This window comes from Apodemus sylvaticus, chromosome 9 (genome assembly GCF_947179515.1).
Source record: "Apodemus sylvaticus chromosome 9, mApoSyl1.1, whole genome shotgun sequence".
Classification (NCBI taxonomy): Eukaryota; Metazoa; Chordata; class Mammalia; order Rodentia; family Muridae; genus Apodemus; species Apodemus sylvaticus.
The window spans coordinates 39,165,770-39,185,768 of NC_067480.1; the positions used below are offsets into that span (position 1 = coordinate 39,165,770).

General features: G+C 53.0%; 1 protein-coding gene across 8 annotated transcripts in view; it reads left to right on the plus strand.

Annotated features, from left to right (window-relative positions):
- Tns1 (tensin 1) overlaps window positions 1–19,999 on the plus strand; it is a 195,033-nt gene that overhangs the window by 143,031 nt on the left and 32,003 nt on the right. For all 8 annotated transcript variants that reach the window (XM_052193078.1, XM_052193076.1, XM_052193077.1 and 5 more), the window contains one exon: window positions 10,492–12,021. In XM_052193078.1, the coding sequence (XP_052049038.1) occupies window positions 10,492–12,021 (1,530 nt within the window). The remainder of the gene's footprint in view (window positions 1–10,491; window positions 12,022–19,999) is intronic.

Genomic DNA, 19,999 nt, shown 5'->3' on the forward strand with positions numbered 1-19,999 from the left:
CTGGGCCTGAGGCTCTGGGTTTGATTTCTCGTCTGCAAAAACAAAGGCTGGCATGTGACAATGGCTGTCTGCCTTGCTGCCTGGCATGCCATTAGTGAAGGCGGGGCGGGGCAGGGGACCTACTACTGGGCCCCAAGTAACAATTTTTTGTTCCTCCCTTTATATTTCCTCCATATTCTTATGGAGCAGATGGAATGGAACACAGTGGGAGCCGGAGAGAGCGGAGAGAGCGGAGGTCTTCCTCTGGCCGACTCCCTCCCTCCTGAGCTGCAAGGGCAGGTACAAAGTTGCTACAGCTTTGAGCAATGGAAGCACATAAGTGTCACAAAGGAACTGGGGGGGGGGGCGAGGGCAAGGGAGGGGAGCAGGAGAGGGGGAAATCTTCCAGGAGAGAAACCAAGTCCCTACAGGCTTGGGAACTCCGTTGGAAGTTTCAGCTGAGATCCCAGTAAGTCACAAACATAGAGGGACCGGTTGACCTGAGGCTGGCTGTCCTCTGGGATTTCACCTTCTAAGGCAAGCCAGGCGTGTGCTGGGAGCTTCCAGGCACCTGCCTGTGTGCTTCTGAGTGGTTGGCCACACATCTGTCTGGCTGAGGATGAGAGTGGTCACCCTGAAAGGCAGGAGCCTCGGAAAAGTGGTCCTGATCCCTGCGACCACCACAGAGGGCAAGCAAGGACACTAACAGCCACGGCCACACAGGTGGCAGTGGGCTATCCAGGCAGCTGCAGGAACTCCTGTCAGACACCCACTGGCTTGCTGGGCAGCCCCACTCAGTCTGTGTCAAGGTTGCCAGGCCAGAAGCCAAAGCTGTTGGGGCTTGTGTTCCCCTCCCAGAGTTCTGTCCAGGGGCACCCCAGCCTGCTCTGGGGTGACATATGGAGCCTTTTCTTCTTCTAAGTCATGGATGTGTCCTGATTCCTAGACTCTGCTTGGAGGTGGTGGGAGTAAGAGTGCGGAGGGGTGGGGAGGGGAGGGGAGAGGAGGAGAGGGGAAGGGGAGGGGAAAAACCTTTCCCACCTTACTGCACAGCAGCTGGAGAGTTGTTGTCGGCTGCTCTGCCTACCCTTTGCTGGGAGTGGGAAAAATGTGGAAAATTTGGAGAAAGAAATTTCAGTCCTCCTTTCTCCCAAGGTCTGGTAGCTTTGCCCATTCCTTTGCTCTGAAGTGGTGGGGGAGGAAGTGGGGGCTGCCTCTCCCCTTGTTTTCTGAAGTTTGTAGCTGCCCTTGGTTGGGGACTGGGGCTTGGTTGGCCCGAGCTGGGAGATTGGAGCCCAACCCCTGTGCTGGGGCAGGTTGAGCTGGGGTTGAGTTTAGGGCTGGGTTGGGAGCAGGGCCGGGCTGGAGGGGAAGCCACCGTGATGTCATTTAAGAACTGCATAGCTGCAGGATGATAAGTGAAACCCAGGGGACCCAGCTGGCTGGGATTACAGACGGAGTTTGATCCCACAGGCTTCCTCCAAGCCAGTGTGAGCCTGAGCCGAGAGGGGGAGAGAGCGAGCCAGAGTGGAGAGGGAGTGTGTGTGTGTGTGTGTGTGTGTGTGTGTGTGTGTGTGCGCAGGGCCAGTCAGCACTGACTCCTCCCACCCCTGACAGTCCCAGGGAGCCTGAGGAGGACACTCAGCCTGAGAACTGTAGCCGGCTGGCTGGCCAGCTGGGCAGGAAATTACTTTAAACTTGAAGCAGAGGGGACAAATCAGAGTGTTCCCACAGCCTTCCTCCCGCTCTTTGCTTAGGGTAAGTGCGCCTGTGCGGCTGCCCCTGTGTGTCCCCTGTTTAGGTCTCTGTTGGACCTGGGGTGGGGGCTTTCTTCCTGGAGCCTAGGGTCTCTCTGACCTGAGACTGGGAGGGTGTGCGACTGTGCAGAGCCACCTCTGAGTGCGCAGTGTCAACCTTGCTTTCTGAGGCGCTCTCTGGGACGTGATATGGCTGCAGCTTTTGGGGGAAAGGTTAGCTGGGTGGAGGAGCATGTGGATGTGAGTTGTCCGGTCTCTCAGGGAAATGGTTCATCTTGAGTCAAATGGGGTGGGTAGAGAGAATGCCGTAGGAACCCCCTATAGGTGGCTTGTGAAGTATTAATTGGGGGCACTCCCCTATTTTGTAAATGAAACTGTGGGATCCCCAGAGCTGACCCTAACACTCTTTTTCATGGCTTTCTCCCCATCTTCATTGGCCAGACTCTTAGCCACTCTGCTTTTTCTGTGGCCAGGGCTCTCTGAGTGCCCAGGCAGCATCCTGGCCTGGCAGAGGACTTGGTAGCTATTTTTACCATCCTGAAAGTGCCTGGACTATCTGGTGCTCAAATAGGCGAGGGTGGGGAGTGGGTGCGCCAGGCTCTGGTTATAGCACCAGGCTGGGGAGCCCGGTGCCAGGACTGTTCCTTGGGACAAGACAGGAGGAGTCTGGCCAGGGAAATTCACATTTGCCCTGTAGACAGCACCTGATGTGTCACCAGGCTAGGTCATTTGCATTCTACAGAGGGTCCCTGCTTGGTAGAATCTAAAATGAAGGTCGCAGCCACCACCTCCCATTTCCTCCCTCTGGAGGGCGTGGCATGAATCCAATTGGGATGGTTTGTGGGAACAGCACCTCAAGTCCTTCTTAAGGAAGGCCTGGGGACACATCTGTCACCATCACTGTACTAGAGCCCATATATCATATTGCCTTGAAACTCTTGGTTTCCTATCAGAGCTGGAGAGCCATCCTCCTCCTCCTCCTCCTCCTCCTCCTCCTCCTCCTCCTCCTCCTCCTCTTCTTCCTCCTCCTCCTGGGTACCGTTTTTCCAGCCATCTTCACTGTGAACCATCGTGGAGTCAGGAGCAGGGGACATGGAGCCAGGTGTCAGCTTGACATGTCTTTTCTTGCCGAGTGACCTCCGGCTCCCCCAGCCTGTGAGCACCACTGTCAGCCTATCAAGTAGGGGAATGGATGCCTGTAGGCCTTTCAGCTCTAGAAGCCTGAGGCTTTCAAAATGGCTCCTTTTGCTCAGTCGACCTTGAGTCTCTCCCGGTCTGAGTTCAGCTACCCCCGAGTCTAGGGGCTCTTCTTCCAAAATCAACTTCTCTACTTGTATGGCCAGAAGTCCAGATGCTGTCTCTGGACTCTGCATCACCTGCCTCCTCTTGGCTTTCTTTTGCTTCAGCAAAATGGGACAGCACCCAGCCTTTCCTGGATCGATGGAGATGGCTCATCTGTCCCCTGCCTATAGGAACCCAAGGCCCAAGTGTATCTACATTACACCAATGGACAGCTCTCTAAGTGGGCCCAGAACACCTGGCTGGCTCACACCTGTGCTTTCTTTTTCTTATTTTCCAGGCTGTGTCCCCTCTGTGGCTCCCTTCAGAGGGTTGGGTGTGGCTGTGCAACCTCTCATTCTGCTTGCCTTTAGACCCCAGAGATGGCTCATTTCTCTGTAGAAATTCCCAGAGCTCTCTATAGCCAGAGCTGACATCCTCCTAGATGGCTACAGATGAGAAGTTACCCCAGGCAGAAGCCAGGCTGGTCACTGAGCCCAGGAGTCCCTGCCACCCAGGCCGAGCCACCTCAGGAGCCCCTGATGTTGTTGGGCCCTAGGCATTGCTTCTCCTCGGTCTCATCCCTGTAGGTGGGCTAAAGCTGTTGGGGTCCTCGGTGCAGGAAAGACTTGCATCCTATCACTGTGGTCTCCTCTTCTGCGTGGAGCTTGATTCTTCATATGAGTCCCGAGTGTTGGATACCCCAGAAGCAGCACCCCAATTTTTAGGTGAACATATTTAACTTGGGGCCCATTGATAGACTTTAAAATGTTCATTTATTCCCTAACATATAGACAAAATGCATGTACATTAAAAAGAAAGGTAGAGTTTCATCAGATACCCCAAGATGTCCTTGGCCAAGGACAGTGATTGTCCTCTGGCCTGTAGTGTGACTTGGGAGGGCCATTAGTTAGGCTCTGCCTAAGTCAGTTCACAAGCACTTGGTCTATGCTATGAAAGAGGAGGAGCCCTGCTTAATGAATACTTTCATTGTGGTACTTTTAGGAGGATCTTTTGGGGATGGCTTGGGGGACACCTAGAACTCCTGATTGTCTTCTGAGTTTTATGACAAAGACACTTGGCAATTGGCAGAGTTACCCAAGTCCTGGGGGCTCCTTACATGTAAGGCAAGTAGGACTGTGGGAGTACCTGGTATATACAGGTTGCATTCTCCATAGAGACATCCTGTAGGGTTACATTGAACTCCAATGTCTATATAGATTCCATCCATATAGATCACATGGTGTGTGGCACCATGCGGACAGCAGTGCTAGAGAGAGAAAAGCTGGAGGCCTCTCTTCAGGGAAACACTCAGTTTCTTGGAGAAGACAGGCACAGTTGTCGGTAGTGGCCGTGCAGTGTGTGGTGGCTTCACAGGACAGGGCAGTGGAAATGGGCGAACCCATGGGAGACTCCAAAGGAGTTGCTGCTGGGTCTGGAGGAGAAGACAGAAGGGTCAGGAGCCTCAGGAGCAGGGCGAGGAAGGGCCTTTGAGGATGAAGAATAGCATGTGTGGCACGCCAGAGAAGGGCACAGAAATAGCCTAGGAAGAACAGAGTGGAGGTTGAGCCGGGTGTGGAGGGCAGCAAAGAGGAGGATTCAGAAGGCAAGCAGGGCCAGACGATAAAGGGTCTGGTGTGTCTGTCAGGAGGGCTGGGTTTCACCCTCCGGTGAGGGAACTACTGGAAAATGGAAAGCGGAGAATGGAGAGAGGAGAGAGTGTGTGCTTGGGTGTGTCAGGCCACGCTCCAGGGGCTTAGCTCTTGAATGCTGCCACTCAGCAAACCTTGGAGTAAGCACCCAGACCCTCACACGCAGACTGGAGGCCGCTCACTCCAAAGTGGCTTAAGTAGCTGAAGCAAGCTGACGAGGCTGTTTTAAGGTAGGGGCTGTTTTTCTGAGTGAAGGGCGTGCCTGGTGTGGGGGATGGAGGGAGGCATACTTTCCCTCTGTTTCAGATCCATGTCTCCGTGTCCCTTCTGGTCACTCCTAGTCCCTGCTGCCAGTGACCACAGGCTACCCGTTCCGTGCCTTGGCCCTAACCTTTAGCATCTCCATGGCTGGTCCAGAGTCTGTGGAGAAAGACTCGCAGCTCAAGCTTGATTCCCAGCTGCCTCTTGGCCCAGCCTCCCATACCACCCTTCATCTGTCTCCCAGTGTTACTTTTCTTTCTTGAGACTCAATGTGTAGCCCAGGATAGCCCCAAACTCAACATCCTCCTGCCTCAGGATAGTCCCAAACTCAACATCCTCCTGCCTCAGCTACCCGAGTGCCGGGATTAGAACCTGCACTATCACACTGTGCCTTCCATCTTACTTATAAGGAGCACAGACTCCCCTCCTCAAAACTCTATTTTCCTCTAAACCACCAGCGTCCAAGGTGGGCACAGTGCCTCTCCCACTGGGCATGGCATTGTTTTCCTTGCCCGTCAGGTGGTCAGCGCTGCTTTGGGTAATGTTTTCCAATGGATTGTTATTTGTTTGACATGGACCCAAATGAGTTTTTATCACTCAGGGCCCATCCTGAAACCCTTCTCAGATCATTCACTCTTTCAAACTCCTGCTGGCTGCTCAGGTTGGGTTTCTCCTCTGGGGGTCCTCCTTACAACGGGGGAGGGGGGTTGTGTGTGGGGGGTACGGGGGTGACTTTCACAAAGCCAGTTAGGCCAGCACCTCATACTTTGCAAGGCTGAGCTGTCTGTCTCTATAGCTCAACAAGCAATAACTCTCTGCTGCACATTCGGATCCAAATCTCAGATCCCAAAGCTACAAATAGCATGTTTACAATGCTGAGCCCAGCCCTAGCTCGGGCCTCCCAGTACGTCTCCTTCAGACAGGCTCAGGGATCGGCATTCCTAATAATCCTTGGAAGAGTCCTTATGAGCATCAGAATTAGAAAACACTCCCTAAACACTGGTTTAGCTTTAGCACCTTCCTCCTTTTCTCCTATTCTGTGCATCAGATGGACGTGCCTTGCCCTGTCTTTATCCTGGCTTGGGGTGGTATTGTCCTTAGTGCCTGGCGTGTCTCCACACAGAGTGCTGTTAGGAGGCAGCCTCAACTCATGGGTCCACATCCAAGTCAGCTGGGGATTTTCCTCAGATCTTTCCAAAACTATGACTCGCCCATCTGGATCCCTGCCCTCGAGGAGCAAGGGCCCCTTGGTGCATGCAACCGAGTCCAGCATCCAGGGCTGAGTCCCTCTCCCAGGAGCTGCTGGACCCAGCAAAGAGAGAGAGCCAGATGACATGACTAGCGTGAGGCCTTGAGTCCTCCGTGAACTGGTCAACTGCCTGGAGAAGTGGACAGGATACAGCCTGTGACAGCAGCGGCCAGCCAGCCTGCTCTGGAGCCTGGGGGGCTTACCGCTCAGGACTGATTGTAGACTGGGCATCTGGTATTACTAATCTTTCTAGTTTGTTGCCCCCTGACCCTTCCCAGTTAGACCCTTTTCTAGATCTCTTTGAGTCATGAACTCCTTCCTATTTCAGGTGGAATTATTTGAAATGCTTGTGTTGGCTGTGTGTGTGTGTGTGTCTTAGATGAGCTGAGTCTGGTGACTCCTCAGTTAAGGAGCCTTAGTTCCCCTCCCCCAAGCCCCCACATTCTCCCTGCCACTTTATCCCAACCCTACCCTCTGGTGTCTGCCTTTCTCTTTCGCCCTTCCTGCTCTGATGGATTGAAACCAGCCTTGTGTTCCGGCTTCTTGTGGTCCTGCTAAATAGGTTTTAATGTGACTGTGGTGGGAAGAGGGAGCTGGAGAGTGTGTGTCCTGGCATGGGGGGCTGACAGCACTGACCTGGGGGTCCCTAAGAGGAGGAGGGAGGGTAAGAGTGCTCCACAGGTAACCGGTTGCTGGGTCATCAGTGAAGCCCTGTTGGATAGGTCTGCACGGCCTTGCCTTTGCCCTTGTTACAAGGTGGACGGCCTCTCTCAGGGAAGGTGCTGTGATAGCTGGGAGGGTGGAGCCTCTTTGCCCAGTACTAGGGCAGCTAGGAGCCGTTAGCTCCTTCCTGGAGAACAAGAGATGTTTGCATTTATTTATATTTAGCACAGAGTATTTAATTAAATAATTTACACCTCTTTGATTTTCTTCGTAAGACTTGACAGTTGATATTCCGGACGTTGCAGCGAACAATAGCCCATGTGAGAGAAGCTACAGGCAGAACAAGCTTACGATTGACATTTTCGAAATCAATGAAGAACAAGGCCTGGCTAGGAGGGGAAAGGAGGAGCCAGGAGGGGCTGAGAGGTCAGGTGCGGGTGTGTGTGTGTGTGTGAGAATCAGCCCGCGTGTGCCTGCCTTGGGGAACACTCTCCTTGCACAAACTCCTGGACAGATGCTGGTGTGGTCCAGATGTTCTCAGAATGGACCCTCACCGGCGGCTGCTCATGGCTGAGTGAAGATGCTTCAGGGTGGGGCAGGTGGGGCTGGGTAGAGCCTATAGAGGAGCCCTGGCCTGAGAGATATGATGGCATCCGCTCTGCAGTCTCCATGGAGGGTCTGTAGCTGTCTGGGCTCACAGGAGGAGAGGCAACTCTTCCTGCCCACTGGCTGAAGAGACCTACCCACCAGAGACCACCTCAGAAATAAATCCCTGGGAATGAATGCTAGCTCTTGGTACTTGTCCCCTCTGGATGCAACCAGTAAACAGGGAGTCGGTTTTCAGAAAGACAGGGCCAGAGAGGGGCCAGAGCGGGAAGTCTCCTGTCTTATACTTTACTCCTCTGGAGATATGAGCAAAGAAGACAGAGAGGTAGCCATCTAGGCCCAGCCTCCTTTAGGAGTCTGGCCCAGGGTAGGCTGGTGGCATTCTCCAGCCATAGCCCTGGGAGCCGGGGCTGTTGGGCAGAACTACCCTGTGTTGCTAAGGGCCGCTTGCTTGTGTAGGTCTTAAAGCCGCCGTGGAAACCGGGGACAGAGTTGTAGGTCAATGGACCTGCAGGGCATGTGTGGAAGGTTGGACTGTGTTGTCTAGCCAGCATCTCTGAGAACTCTTGAGTGGCATGCGGTGGCCTGTGGGCCCTCGTGCACAGGAGCACTGATTGTGACAAGTCTGCTTTGTGGTTGCCTGATCACTTGCTTTGGCTGTGAGCTTCTGTATGAGGGCTTGTTTTTGGTGGCTCTTATTTCTAGCCTGAGGCGTAATTCTTGGGTATAGCAAGATCATTTGTATTTCTTGAAGTGCTTGTGGCTTTAAATTTAAATATTTATTTTGGATTAGTCCTGACTTTTGCGTGTTCGTTTCCCACCCCCTCCCCCTCCCTCCCTTCCTCCCTCCCTTCCCCCTTCCCTCCCCCCTCTGGATTTAAGTAATCTAAGGAAACAGTTGCGGAATCCAGATTTTATACTTGTTAAAGTAAATTAGTTCTCACTGAGAGCCTGGCTTTAACAGGTACCACATATTTGTAGTGAATTCCTATCTCTGCCTCTGTTTCTCCATGTTTCCTGGAGGCACAATCCTTCTTGAGTCACAGGACTTGCAATGCTGCATGTGTCAAGGGCCTTGTAACATATCTCACACACGGAGGTGGGTTCTGCGTTCTAGCCGAGCCTGGCGTTCAGGCATGTACACAGAACCCACTTCCCCACTATGCTTCTCTGCTTTCCGTGAGTACCTGGTGTGGGCACATCTCTCAGTCTGCCTGCCTGACTTCCATGGTAATGTGTATTTCTCATGATTCTTTTGTCTGACTTTGTGTAGGGCTGGGGGCGGGGGTTACCTGGCTGGGGTTAGTGCGGCTTTTGGGAAGCGTCTTTTCCTCTGCCACCTAGGGTCTGGACTGGAGAGTCAGAAGGAGACACGGGGGTGGGGTGGGGAGTGGGGTGGGAGGGCTGGAGCTGGGCTGCTGACTCCTTAGGGTGTGAAGTCATTGAACTGCCTGGGCAGGGGCGGGGCAGCCCTTGTTTCTGAGTCAGCCCTCTGGCCCCAAGCCACTCAACAATCACTTTTTCCTTTCAGGGAAAGTGTTACCCTTGGGGGGGGGCGTCCCCAGCACTGTCTGCAGACAAAAGGACACCCCTAAGACCTCATACTGAAGTTCTACTACTGCTCTGGCTTAGCTCTAGCACCCTGCCCCTGCCCTGCTCGGTAGGGACGGAGCTTTTCCTGTTTGGCATGGGTACTGCTGAAGCTCTGAAGTCCAGCTCTCCTGTTCAGGGGGCTGCAGGGATCTGAATGCTTGTTTGGAGGCAGGGGGACATCTCAATCCCACTTTGATTCTCCTTCCTTTCCTTAGAGGCCTAGATGTCTTAGATTAAGCCTGCAGGTGATGGACTAGGGGCCCACAAGGATGGAACAGTGCTCTGGGGGAAATATGGAGAAACTTCTGGAAATGTGACAGTGGGCGGGAAGAATGGCATTGTCTGTGCTGTTCTGGTAAATTCTTTGTGTGGAGCTAAACTGTGGAAGGCGAGGGCCAGTTTGTCCTAACCTTAACTGTGACTCCCCAGCTCTGCCTGGTCCCCTACTTCCCCGGCACTCTCCCGTTCCTCTCGAATACGTCCATGTCCTACATGATTTCCTGCCATCCTCTGGGTCTCTCCTTGGCTTCCCTGCTTGGAGGTTATCTCAGGGGAAATCTGCATCTCCATACTTAAACCTTCCATGTGCGTCTGTTGGAGGAAATGCCTCATCTCCTGGCCTTGCTGCCTCTAGTCCAGGGCAGGACTCCTGGAATAGGAGTAGAGGAAGCTTCCTGAAGTGGGAACTGTAGGGGCTGAGCAGGCTCAGGATGTCCCCTTTCAGCAATGAATGGTGCTCATGGTGACAGAAGTCATGCCTCCCACTAGCTGACGTCGTACCATGTCACCAGAGCAGGCCAGTAACTCATTCAGCTGGAGGTGCATTCACTGAATTCAGTGACTAGGGCCTGGGCCACCTTAGACGATTCAACATGATTCCATTACTGCTTCCATCTTATTTTGTGTGTGTGTGTGTGTGTACATGTACATGTGTGTGCATGTGCACACGGAGACCGATGGACAACACCAAGTGTCTACCTTATTTTTGAAACAGAGCCTTTCGCTAGACGGGTTGTAGCTTGCCTATTCAATTTGGCTGACCCAGGGATCTATCTATCTCTGGCTTTTTTTTTTTTTTTTTTTTTTTTTTTTAATGTGAGTGCTGAGGATTGAACTCAGCTCCCTATTGTTGTTAAAAAGAAGGTTGCTAAGGCCTATGAAGTACTTTGTGTCTCTCTGCTTTGGAAGCTCGCGGTGTACCACAGCTGACCTGGTCCAGGTTGGTCAGTCTTATGCTATACCTTGCTTGAAGCTGAGTGCAAGTGCAGGTTCTCCCCTAAAACTTGGCCAGGGTGCCGGGGGTGCTTCCCTTTTTCCATCTGTAGGGTAGTGAGAGGAGGTCTGGGGTTCGGGGGATGGGGGTCTTTTAGCTTCTTTTTGAGAATATGACTGATGACTGCTCCTGCCTTTTGCTGACATGTGCTGCCTGCTGTCTCCCTTGCTGTCCCTGCAGAAGTGGTGGGGCACACCCAAGGGCCGCTGGACGGGAGCCTGTATGCCAAAGTGAAGAAGAAGGATTCCCTGAATGGCAGTTCGGGGCCTGTCACTACTGCAAGGCCTGCCCTGTCAGCCACTCCCAACCACGTGGAGCACACCCTGTCTGTGAGCAGTGACTCCGGCAACTCCACAGCCTCCACAAAGACAGACAAGACTGATGAGCCAGTCTCTGGGGCAACCACTGCCCCTGCTGCCCTGAGTCCTCAGGAGAAGAAAGAGCTGGATCGCCTACTAAGTGGCTTTGGTGTCGATAGAGAGAAGCAAGGCGCCATGTACAGGGCTCAGCAACTCAGAGCCCACCCCGGCGGGGGCCCGACTGTGTCCTCCCCTGGCCGCCACATTGTCCCAGCCCAGGTTCATGTCAATGGCGGGGCTCTGGCATCTGAGCGGGAGACAGACATTCTGGATGATGAGCTGCCCATCCAGGATGGGCAGAGTGGGGGCAGCATGGGAACACTGTCCTCCCTGGATGGGGTCACCAATACCAGCGAAGGTGGCTATCCAGAGACCCTGTCCCCACTGACCAATGGTCTGGACAAACCCTATTCCACAGAACCTATGCTCAATGGTGGAGGCTACCCCTATGAGGCTGCCAACCGGTTGGTACCTGTCCACAGCAGCCACTCAGTCCCCATCCGACCCTCGTACTCTGCTCAGGAGGGTTTAGCTGGCTACCAGCGTGAGGGACCCCACCCAGCCTGGTCACAACAAGTGACCAGCACCCACTGTGGCTGTGACCCCAGTGGTCTATTCCGATCCCAGTCCTTTCCAGATGTGGAGCCCCAGCTGCCCCAAGCTCCGGCCCGTGGGGGCAGCAGTCGAGAGGCCGTGCAGAGGGGTCTGAATTCGTGGCAGCAGCAGCAGCCCCACCCACCTCCCCGCCAGCAGGAGAGATCCCCACTGCAGAGTCTTGCCCGCAGCAAGCCTAGTCCCCAGCTGCCAGCAGAGAGCCCCATACCTGCTCTCCCAGAGTTCCCAAGGGCAGCCTCCCAGCAGGAGATCGAGCAGTCCATCGAAGCCCTCAATATGTTGATGCTGGACCTGGAACCAGCCTCTGCGGCTGCCCCTCTTCATAAGTCCCAGAGTGTCCCCGGGGCCTGGCCAGGGGCTTCCCCACTCTCTTCACAGCCCCTCTTGGGGTCTTCTCGCCAGTCCCACCCACTGACCCAGTCCCGATCTGGCTATATCCCCAGCGGGCCGTCCCCGGGAGCCCCGGAGCTGGTCTCTTCTGGCAGGTCTTATTCGCCTTACGATTATCAGCTGCATCCAGCCGGATCCAACCAGAGTTTCCGTCCACAAAGTCCAGCCTCTTCCACCTTCCTTCCAAGCCCTCATAGCTCTGCGGGGCCTCAGGAACCCCCGGCCTCTCTCCCTGGCCTCATTGCTCAGCCTCAGCTCCCACCAAAGGAAACTACTTCCGATCCCTCCCGAACTCCAGAGGAAGAGCCGCTGAACCTGGAAGGGCTGGTGGCCCATCGGGTAGCAGGTACCAGCTTTGGAGGCCTGGGAAACCTCTCCCTATTCCTCATCTCCTCCCCTGTTTGGTTTCTGTTGTCTGCTGGGCGCGGGGGGGGGGGGGGGATGAGGGAGAGGCTAGGGGCCTTTGGCAATACTGCTTCAGCCTTGGGAGTGTCCCCAGCCATCCCTCCTATAAAGATCATTTATTAGGCACCAAGCCAGGCATTGGGGCTCAAAGATCAGTGTCTCCCCATGTCTCGGGGACTTTGCAGTTTGGTCAGGTAATAGCTGCACAGATGATTTTAACAGAGGGCAAATTATGCAGTAACAGCAGAGCTGAGGTCCCCAGTACAAAGCTAAGTCAATCAGGGAAGGCTTTCTGGAGGCAGTGACTTGGGGGATAGACATTTTTAAGCAGAAAGGAGTCTCTGCCGCTGCTAAAAATGTTCACTGTCCCCAAAGTTCAGATCCTTGGGGGCAGTTGTAAAGAAATAGGGGGGGGGTGATTTTAGGTGTTATTTCCCTCTAAACTATTCTCAGGGTGTCTGTGAGAGTGCCTTGAAACAGTGGGGCTCTGTCTGATGTTCACCATGATGGGGACTTCAAGAGTCTTGTCCTTGGTAAGACTAAGGTCTTCCTTGCTCAGATGTTCTGCTAAGTCCTACTCCGTATGGGTGACTCCAGAGAGAGATCTGCAGACAGACCTGCTGGAGGGAAAGGTCAGGAAAGGGCCGGTGGGTCAGGGGCCAGGTCGGGAGGGACGACTGTGCAGAACCCACAGCTCCAGTTTGTGATGCTTCTGCTCACAGCCGAAGTGGGTAGGAAATCCTGCGCCCAACAAAATGGTTGCCTTGGTTGTGAGGGGAAACCCAGCCCGGGGTGGCCCAGAGACTGCCCTGGTGAGATGAGTCTTGTGCTCAGCCTGTCTACTGACAGGGTGGGGTATCTTGAAGAAGAAGAGGAAGCCGGGCGTCTGCCTCTGTCCACAGCTCCTTTTCCTAAATTTAGGGGCAACTGAGTCACCATGCCAGCTGCAGGGCAGGAGGAGACGCCCTCCCTGGAAAGGATAGATGTTGGTTTGAGGATGCAGTTCAGCAAACCAGTTGCTCTTGGGTTGGGCCCAGGGCTGGGCATGGGGGTGGAAACACCCTCCTTCTGAACTTCAGCATGAAGAGCCCACTTTCCCAATACCTCCTGGGTTCCATCCACTCTTTGGCAACTTTCAGTGGGCCGTAGTGGAAGTATTTATACCATAAAAAGTGGCTGTTGGGGCCTAGCCTCCGAGGAGAGCTGTTTTTCCAGGCTGGTAGCTTTGTTTTATTAGAGTCTCAAAGTCTGGGGCCTGTAACTCTGCGACTCCAGGGCAAAAAATACTCAGTGTGGTGGTTCAGATGGAGCAGCTGACTTCAGCTACCCTCTTGCTCACTCTGTCAGCTGGAACTGTCTCCCACTAGCTTTACTTCAGAGAGAGGAGGGCCACCCAAGCTCCCCAATGTGTCATTCTCTCAGTGTTTACACAGCAGTGGCAGGCTCTGAAGGACAGTGGCACCCCGGTGTAATGATGAGCAGATCCAGGGGACTTCTGGACAGAAGGGGCAGGATGGATTTCCTACCTCTCCTGGAAGCCTGCCCTGTATCTCACTAATGGCCTTGGAGGAGCGCCATCTTGAAGTGGGTCTCTATTCGGGCTCTCTCTCCTCCCAGCTTCTGAGAGGTTCACTGCCCACTTCTGCATTCTGTAGGCACTCAGGTGCTGGCTGCTATGAAGACACTGGGAGGAAGAAGAATCTCTGTTCTCTTACCTTGTTACCAATCTCCATCAACAACTCGGCCAGGAAATTAGCTGGGCTGCACAAAGGGGACAGTTTTATCTGGTCACCGAGGCTATACAATTCCCCTTTTGGTCCATGTCCTGTAGGAACAGATTTCTTTTGCTAGAAAGGTCTGCTTTCACAGCGTCCTGAGCATCCCTTTAGTGGCTCTTCATTGCTTATGTAGGTAAGAACCAATGTGTAGAACATTCTGGGAGCCAGGATGAATAGATGTCCAGCACACCGCTGTTCTCGGCTTCTTTTACATTCTGCTACAAGGAGCTGAAGCGTAAGAATCCATTGAGTTACCTGGGAAGCTCAGATCGGGAGAGCCTCCCTGAGGCCATGACCTTGACCTGGTTTCTCCTGTAGTTTACTCTTCCCATCTTCATTCTGCTCCTTGGCTGGTCTCCATGCCCCAGTACTGTGTCCTGATTTGTGGAGTGTGGACCTGGCTACCCCTCCTGTCTTTCCATGTTAAGCTCTCAGAATGTAGTAGCAGTTTCTTTAACTAGAAACCTATAGGGCAAAACAAAATAAAGATAGTCATCCGTTGTTACCACTGTCATCTGACAATGGATTGGATATCCCAGCCAGGCAGTAAGATGGAAAAAAGGAAACAAGGATCTGAGGTGTGTGTGTGTGGATCTGTCCAAGTGAAGTATCTCATGCTATTGACTCTGTGATTGGTTGGATCTATATCTGGTGCCTCTAGAGGTGGAGATTTCAGTGCATATTAGAAGACAGATGCATATCTTATCCTTAGGAGTCAGGTTTAGGAGAGAGCTAGTTTTAGGATGAAGTTATCTGTCATAAGAAGCTCAGTGGTGAGCACGCAAGGCTCTGGGTTTGGTCCTCAGCTCTTGGGAAAAAAGAGAATCATAGAAGCAAGTTCATGAGAGAGAAATGGAGAGATGATTTCTGTTTAGAGATGTTGGGAGATGTTGGTGGCTCGTGGAGTATGGGATACAGTTCAGCCATGATGAGTGTAGTTTTGAAAGAGGGTGTGTTTTCTGGGTAGAGTGGCTTCACAGTAGGGCAGAAGGCATACTGGCAGAACGGTGAGTGGCTGCAGAACGGGGAGGGCAGCTGCCAGCCTGTCTCAGGATGGTCTTAGATTTCAAACGGAGATACTTGGATGGGTTGAAAACGAGGTAAGAAATCCTGAGGTAGTTTAGTCTGGAGAATGATCCGTGGTCAGAGCGGTAGTTCTGGAGATGTGTCTGGTATGCCCTAGCAGGAAGGCAGCAAAGCAGGAGTGACTTTGATCTGACGATGCTAGGTGCTTATCAGATAGCAGAGTCCTGAATTAGAGTACCAGCTTCAGGCATGGATGAGACTAGATGATGCCATGGATACCAAGGGAGCACAGCTAATGACTTACAGATGGACCAATCTGGATGGGTGCATTCAGGATGGGTATTCAGGCCCTGATTCTCAAGCTGTTGGTTATGAGACTGAATGACCCTTTCATGGGGTTGCATATCAGATATCCTGCATATCCGAAGATATTTACATAACAATTTCTAACAGTAGCAAAATTATAGTCAGGAAGTAGCAATGAAAATAATCTTATGGCCAAGGGGTCACCACAACCTGAGGATTAAAGGATTTCAGCATTAGAAAGGATGAGCACAACCGGTCCATGGCTTTGTGAACAGAAGAGTTCAGACCCCTTAACACAGGGCAAGGGAGAAGAGGCTGATGTGATAGGAAGTGATTGCAGGATTCAGTTTGAGATGAGGGAGGCTCTCCAGGTAGAGCCGCATGGTTTGAAAAGCTGTAGATTCCAGGATCTTCCCAACGGTGGAGGTTTAATGCTGCGAACTTGGACGAGGTCTGTGTGATGGGCATGGAGAGAGAGAACTCAGGCACCGGGTCACAAGGGAAGCAAAGGCATGGCAGGATCTAAGCACGAGTGCTCAGGGTGGTGACAGGAGCCTGGTGCAGTGTGTCTTTCAAAGTCAAGATGGGAAAGGAGAGAGGGTGAGGGTGAGCTCATGAGGCGGGGGTGGGGGTGGGGGTGGGAAGAGAAACCCATCCCGGCTGGCCAATTAGGTAGACTGGGGATTTTCAAAGGCATATTTTCAGTTGAGTGCTGGTGACAGAAGCCAGACCACGAGGGCTTGGGAGGGGCTGGAAGAGGAGTGTGGACAGCTCGGCAGCTACTCTTTGGAGTGGTTTTATGATAAAAGGAGAAGGGGGTTGTTGAGGTGTGGAGCAAGGCACTGGGAGCTGTCTGTAATGGTCTGCGTCACGAGCATGTTTTAGGTAGAGGTGGAGGGGAGCTGAAGGCGGATGTAGGCAAAGGAAGAGATAAGAGAGGAAGAAAGTGTTGCACAGAGGAGGGGCTGGGGGCCCAGTGAGCATTCCGGCTGTCTAAACGTCTGGATACTTCTTCACAAAACCAAGGGGCGTGGAGAGAAAAATGGGGTGGAAACCTGGCATCAGGCAATGAGCTTTAGGGCTTGAGTTGAGAAACAGCTTTTATAGTTCATTCTGCATACAGGGCTGAGATGAAGGCCTACGCTGTTCATCCTTCAGCCCAAGCTTTAATCTGGGCTGATTGGTGGGCTGGGATCTTGGAAAATATTGACAAGTAAAACCTTTGCCCTCACGGCAGAATGGACCACTAAAATATTTTAACATCTTAGGTGGGAAGTTAAATGCCTTAGAGGTAAAGTGGAGAGGTGCTGGAGGGAAGAGGGAGATGGGCGGGAGCTTGGGGTGGGGCATGAGTGTGCTTCCAATGGCTACAGCAGGAGTGGCCCACATGAGCTCTTAGAGGTGATGGGGAATGAAGCGAGCTTAAATGTTCTCTGGCAGGTGATGCTAAGAACTTGGAGCTTGTGTGTGTGTGTGTGTGTGTGTGTGTGTGTGTGTGTGTGTGTGTGTGTGTGTTCTGAGAAGCCCTAGAAAGGATTTGATCCAAACAGTGACATCACCTGGCTTCTTCTAAAAGGATCTGTGTGGCCAAGATGGGAGGAGGGAGGCCCTTTTAGAGATGTCTGCTATTGGTCTGCACGGAAGCACGGGCGATGGGAGGAAAATGGCCGACTGTTTGAGAGGTCCAGCTGGGAAGATTTACAAACCAACTAGATGTGGAACGTAAGAGGGAAAGAAAAGAACAAAGGCAGGTCTTCCTCCTGAACAGCTAAATAATAGAGGTGTTCCTGAATGACGCAAGAATATGGGAGGAGCTGGCTTAGAGGGAATTCAGTGTGAGGTGCCCACGAGGCATCTGAGAAGGTCAGATTCGAATAGCCAGTGAGTCAGGGGAGAGCTTGGAGCCTTAGCCAGCCTGTGAGCAAGCAACCAGGTGTGCTCCAGACAACGTACGTGGGAAATGCCAGCCCCTGGCACAGGCCGTGAGATATGAGGGCAGCTTGTTAAACAGTAAGGAGAGGACAATGCGGTGCAGCAGGGTCTTCTACAGTATCCCGTAGGTTTATCCCAAGGCTTCCACTAGTGGTACCTGGTAGCTGTGGGCAGGAGCTATAAGAATGAGGGCACCAGGGGGAGAAGATTGCTCAGGCTAGTGTGATGGAGGTACAAAGGGCTGAGGTATGCAAGGGGTGTGACCTTGGGTCCCAGATTGGTAGGCGGTCCTGGGTTTAGAAGTAGGGGTGGGTAGCCTTGAGAGAAGGTGGGGGCTTTTGGATGGTGTAGGGTGACTGACATGAGGAGCAATGGAACTCCAGGCCCCAGACTGCCTGCACCTCCTCTCTCTAGTGGGGTTAGAAGAGAAAGCCACCTGCCCTTCAGTAGAGCAGAGACCCTGAACCACCCTGTCTTCTTGTCTCCCTCCTTTCCCACCTCCCTCCAATGTGTGCCCATTCCTGGAGTCAGAACAATGACTAACCCTGATTTTTTTCTTTTTCTTTTTTTTTTTTTGTCATTGTTGTTTTGTTTCATGTTGTTTAACGCCTTGTCCCCTTGCATTCTCAATGTGTTCTGTGTCCACCTGTCCCCTGTGCCATTGGTGGGTGCTCTCTGTGCCTGGTGCCTCCCCTCCCTGCCGGCTCCCCTGGGGTATGGGTGGACAGTGTACAATGCCAGACTGCAGGGCCTGAGGCAGAGTAGCTGCTCCCGACCCTCTCTCCATCGGCTCCGATCTGCCTCCCTCTCTGGTGGGTTCCTCGGCGTTTCCTCCTCCTCCTCCAAAAACTCTGGGCCCTTGCTTCAGCACCCAGCTTCTCCCCTATCCTCTTCCCCATGAGATTCCTTCCAAACCTCTCTCCTCCTTTCTTGCCTTCCCTCCTCTCCTAGGCCCTCCCCCCCTCCCTTCTGCTTGGCTGAAGGCCTGATGCTTTTAGCTTGGCCTTGCCTGCTGAGCACAGGCTTGGAAGCAATTAGGGGACCTTCCAGAGTGCCCTGTGGAAGATGTTGGTCTTTCCAGTGAGGTGCCCAGTGAGGGTCCCAGCTGCTTGTCCTCAGCTACCCCAGATGGGATGGTTTGGGCTAAGACTCAGAAGGAGCCACTGCTACCCAATACCCCTGTGATGCTGGGACCCGTGGCCTGCACCCTGCCTGTGACCAGCTGTGACTTTGAATGAGTCTCTCAGCTATTTGGAGCCCATCCCCAGTCTGGAAAGCCCTCCCTTGCATATGTGGCATAGTACTTCAACACACTATAGATGTGCTGGTCCTGCATCAAGTTCCTACTAGTTGATTCCAGGACTATGTGCACTAGTGTCCCCAGCCTCTGGGACATGCAGTCTGCCTTTTCTGTTCCTTCCTGCCTCTGAAGGTTACTATCAGGGAAGAGACCATGAACCCAAGTTTCCCCAATGCCACAGCCTTAAGCAGTTCTAGGCAAAGTTCCAGTCCTGATAGCAGTATAATGTCTGCTGCCCCATGAATCCTTCAGTACCAGACGATGGATATTGGGGAGATGGTTCTGGCATCTTGTCCCTCCCTCTCCTTTCTTCTCCCTCTGCCTTTTTCTTGGCCCAGTGGTGAGAAATGTAGTGTAAGCTGGGCCTGGGGTCTATTTAGGTTCTGGGGCAGTGGAGCTGCCCCGAGGGGAGCTGGCATGGCTTGCCCTAGAGCTGCTAGTGTGCCCTTGTGTGGCTTTCTCGTGCCCTGGCCCAGCAGGTGGCTTCCATCCTGGATCCTTACTTCTGGAGCCCTGGGCATGGAGCCGGATACCCAGTCCTACCACCCGGAGCTGAGGACTCCAGTCTTTTGGAAATTGCAAGGCTGGAAAGAAGAGTTGGGTCTGTGGGGGTGGGGTGACCAGTATGTGGGTCCACGGGAGAGGTCTCTGTTATGACTGTGGTGACTCTATGTCTCTGGGTGTAATATCCGTGTGACTCTGAAAGAGTGGCAGTGCTTTGTCGAAGTGCTGGAGAGGGTGTGAGTGTTTGTATGTGTATAGCTCTACATCTATCTTTAAATAGAGAAATGTAATCATATGCATGTTATCTGGTCTGGGACACTTTGGGCAGAGAACCGTTCCCCTAGTCGTAGAGCTGTCTTGGGGGCAGTGAGGGCAGGGGCTGACTGCACGCTGCTCCTAGGTGCATGTGTGGCGGCTGTCAGGCCATGATGGCCACCTGTCTAAATAAGGCAGTGGGGAGGATCCAGGGCCAGCCCCATGTAAAATAGCTTTTAGAGGACAACGCCCAAGTGGCTGCGGAACATTCTGAGCGAAAGGCTTACCTTACGATCAGAGTGTCCCACTTCTCGGCATTCAGCAGCCTGGTGGGGAGAACCTTCCAGATCCTTGGTTAGCTTTGCTTTTCTACCTTAGCATCCTCCGTCCCTAGGGCCTGCTGTAGGAAAAGTTAGGACCCAACCAGATCACTTGTTCTGTGGCCTCTCTTGTGGGGCTAAGATTTACACTCTCTGTCTCTGTGTCTCTGTGTCTGTCTCTCTGCATCTGTCTCTCTGTCTCTCTTTCTCTGTCTCTGTCTCTGTCTCTGTCTCTATCTCTGTCTCTCTTTCTCTGTCTCTGTCTCTCTGTCTCTCTGTCTCTCTGTCTCTCTGTCTCTCTGTCTCTCTCTCTCTCTCTGTCTCTCTCTCTCTCTCTCTCTCTCTCCCTGTGTGTGTGTGTGTGTGTGCGCTTCTGTCTGCATCCATGTGGTAAATAAAGGCTTAGAGAGAAAGAATAGTCAAGAGACAGAGAAAGTGCTCAGAGAAGGCCTGCATATGGAGCAGGCCCCTTTGATATTCAGTCAGTTTTGGGGATGT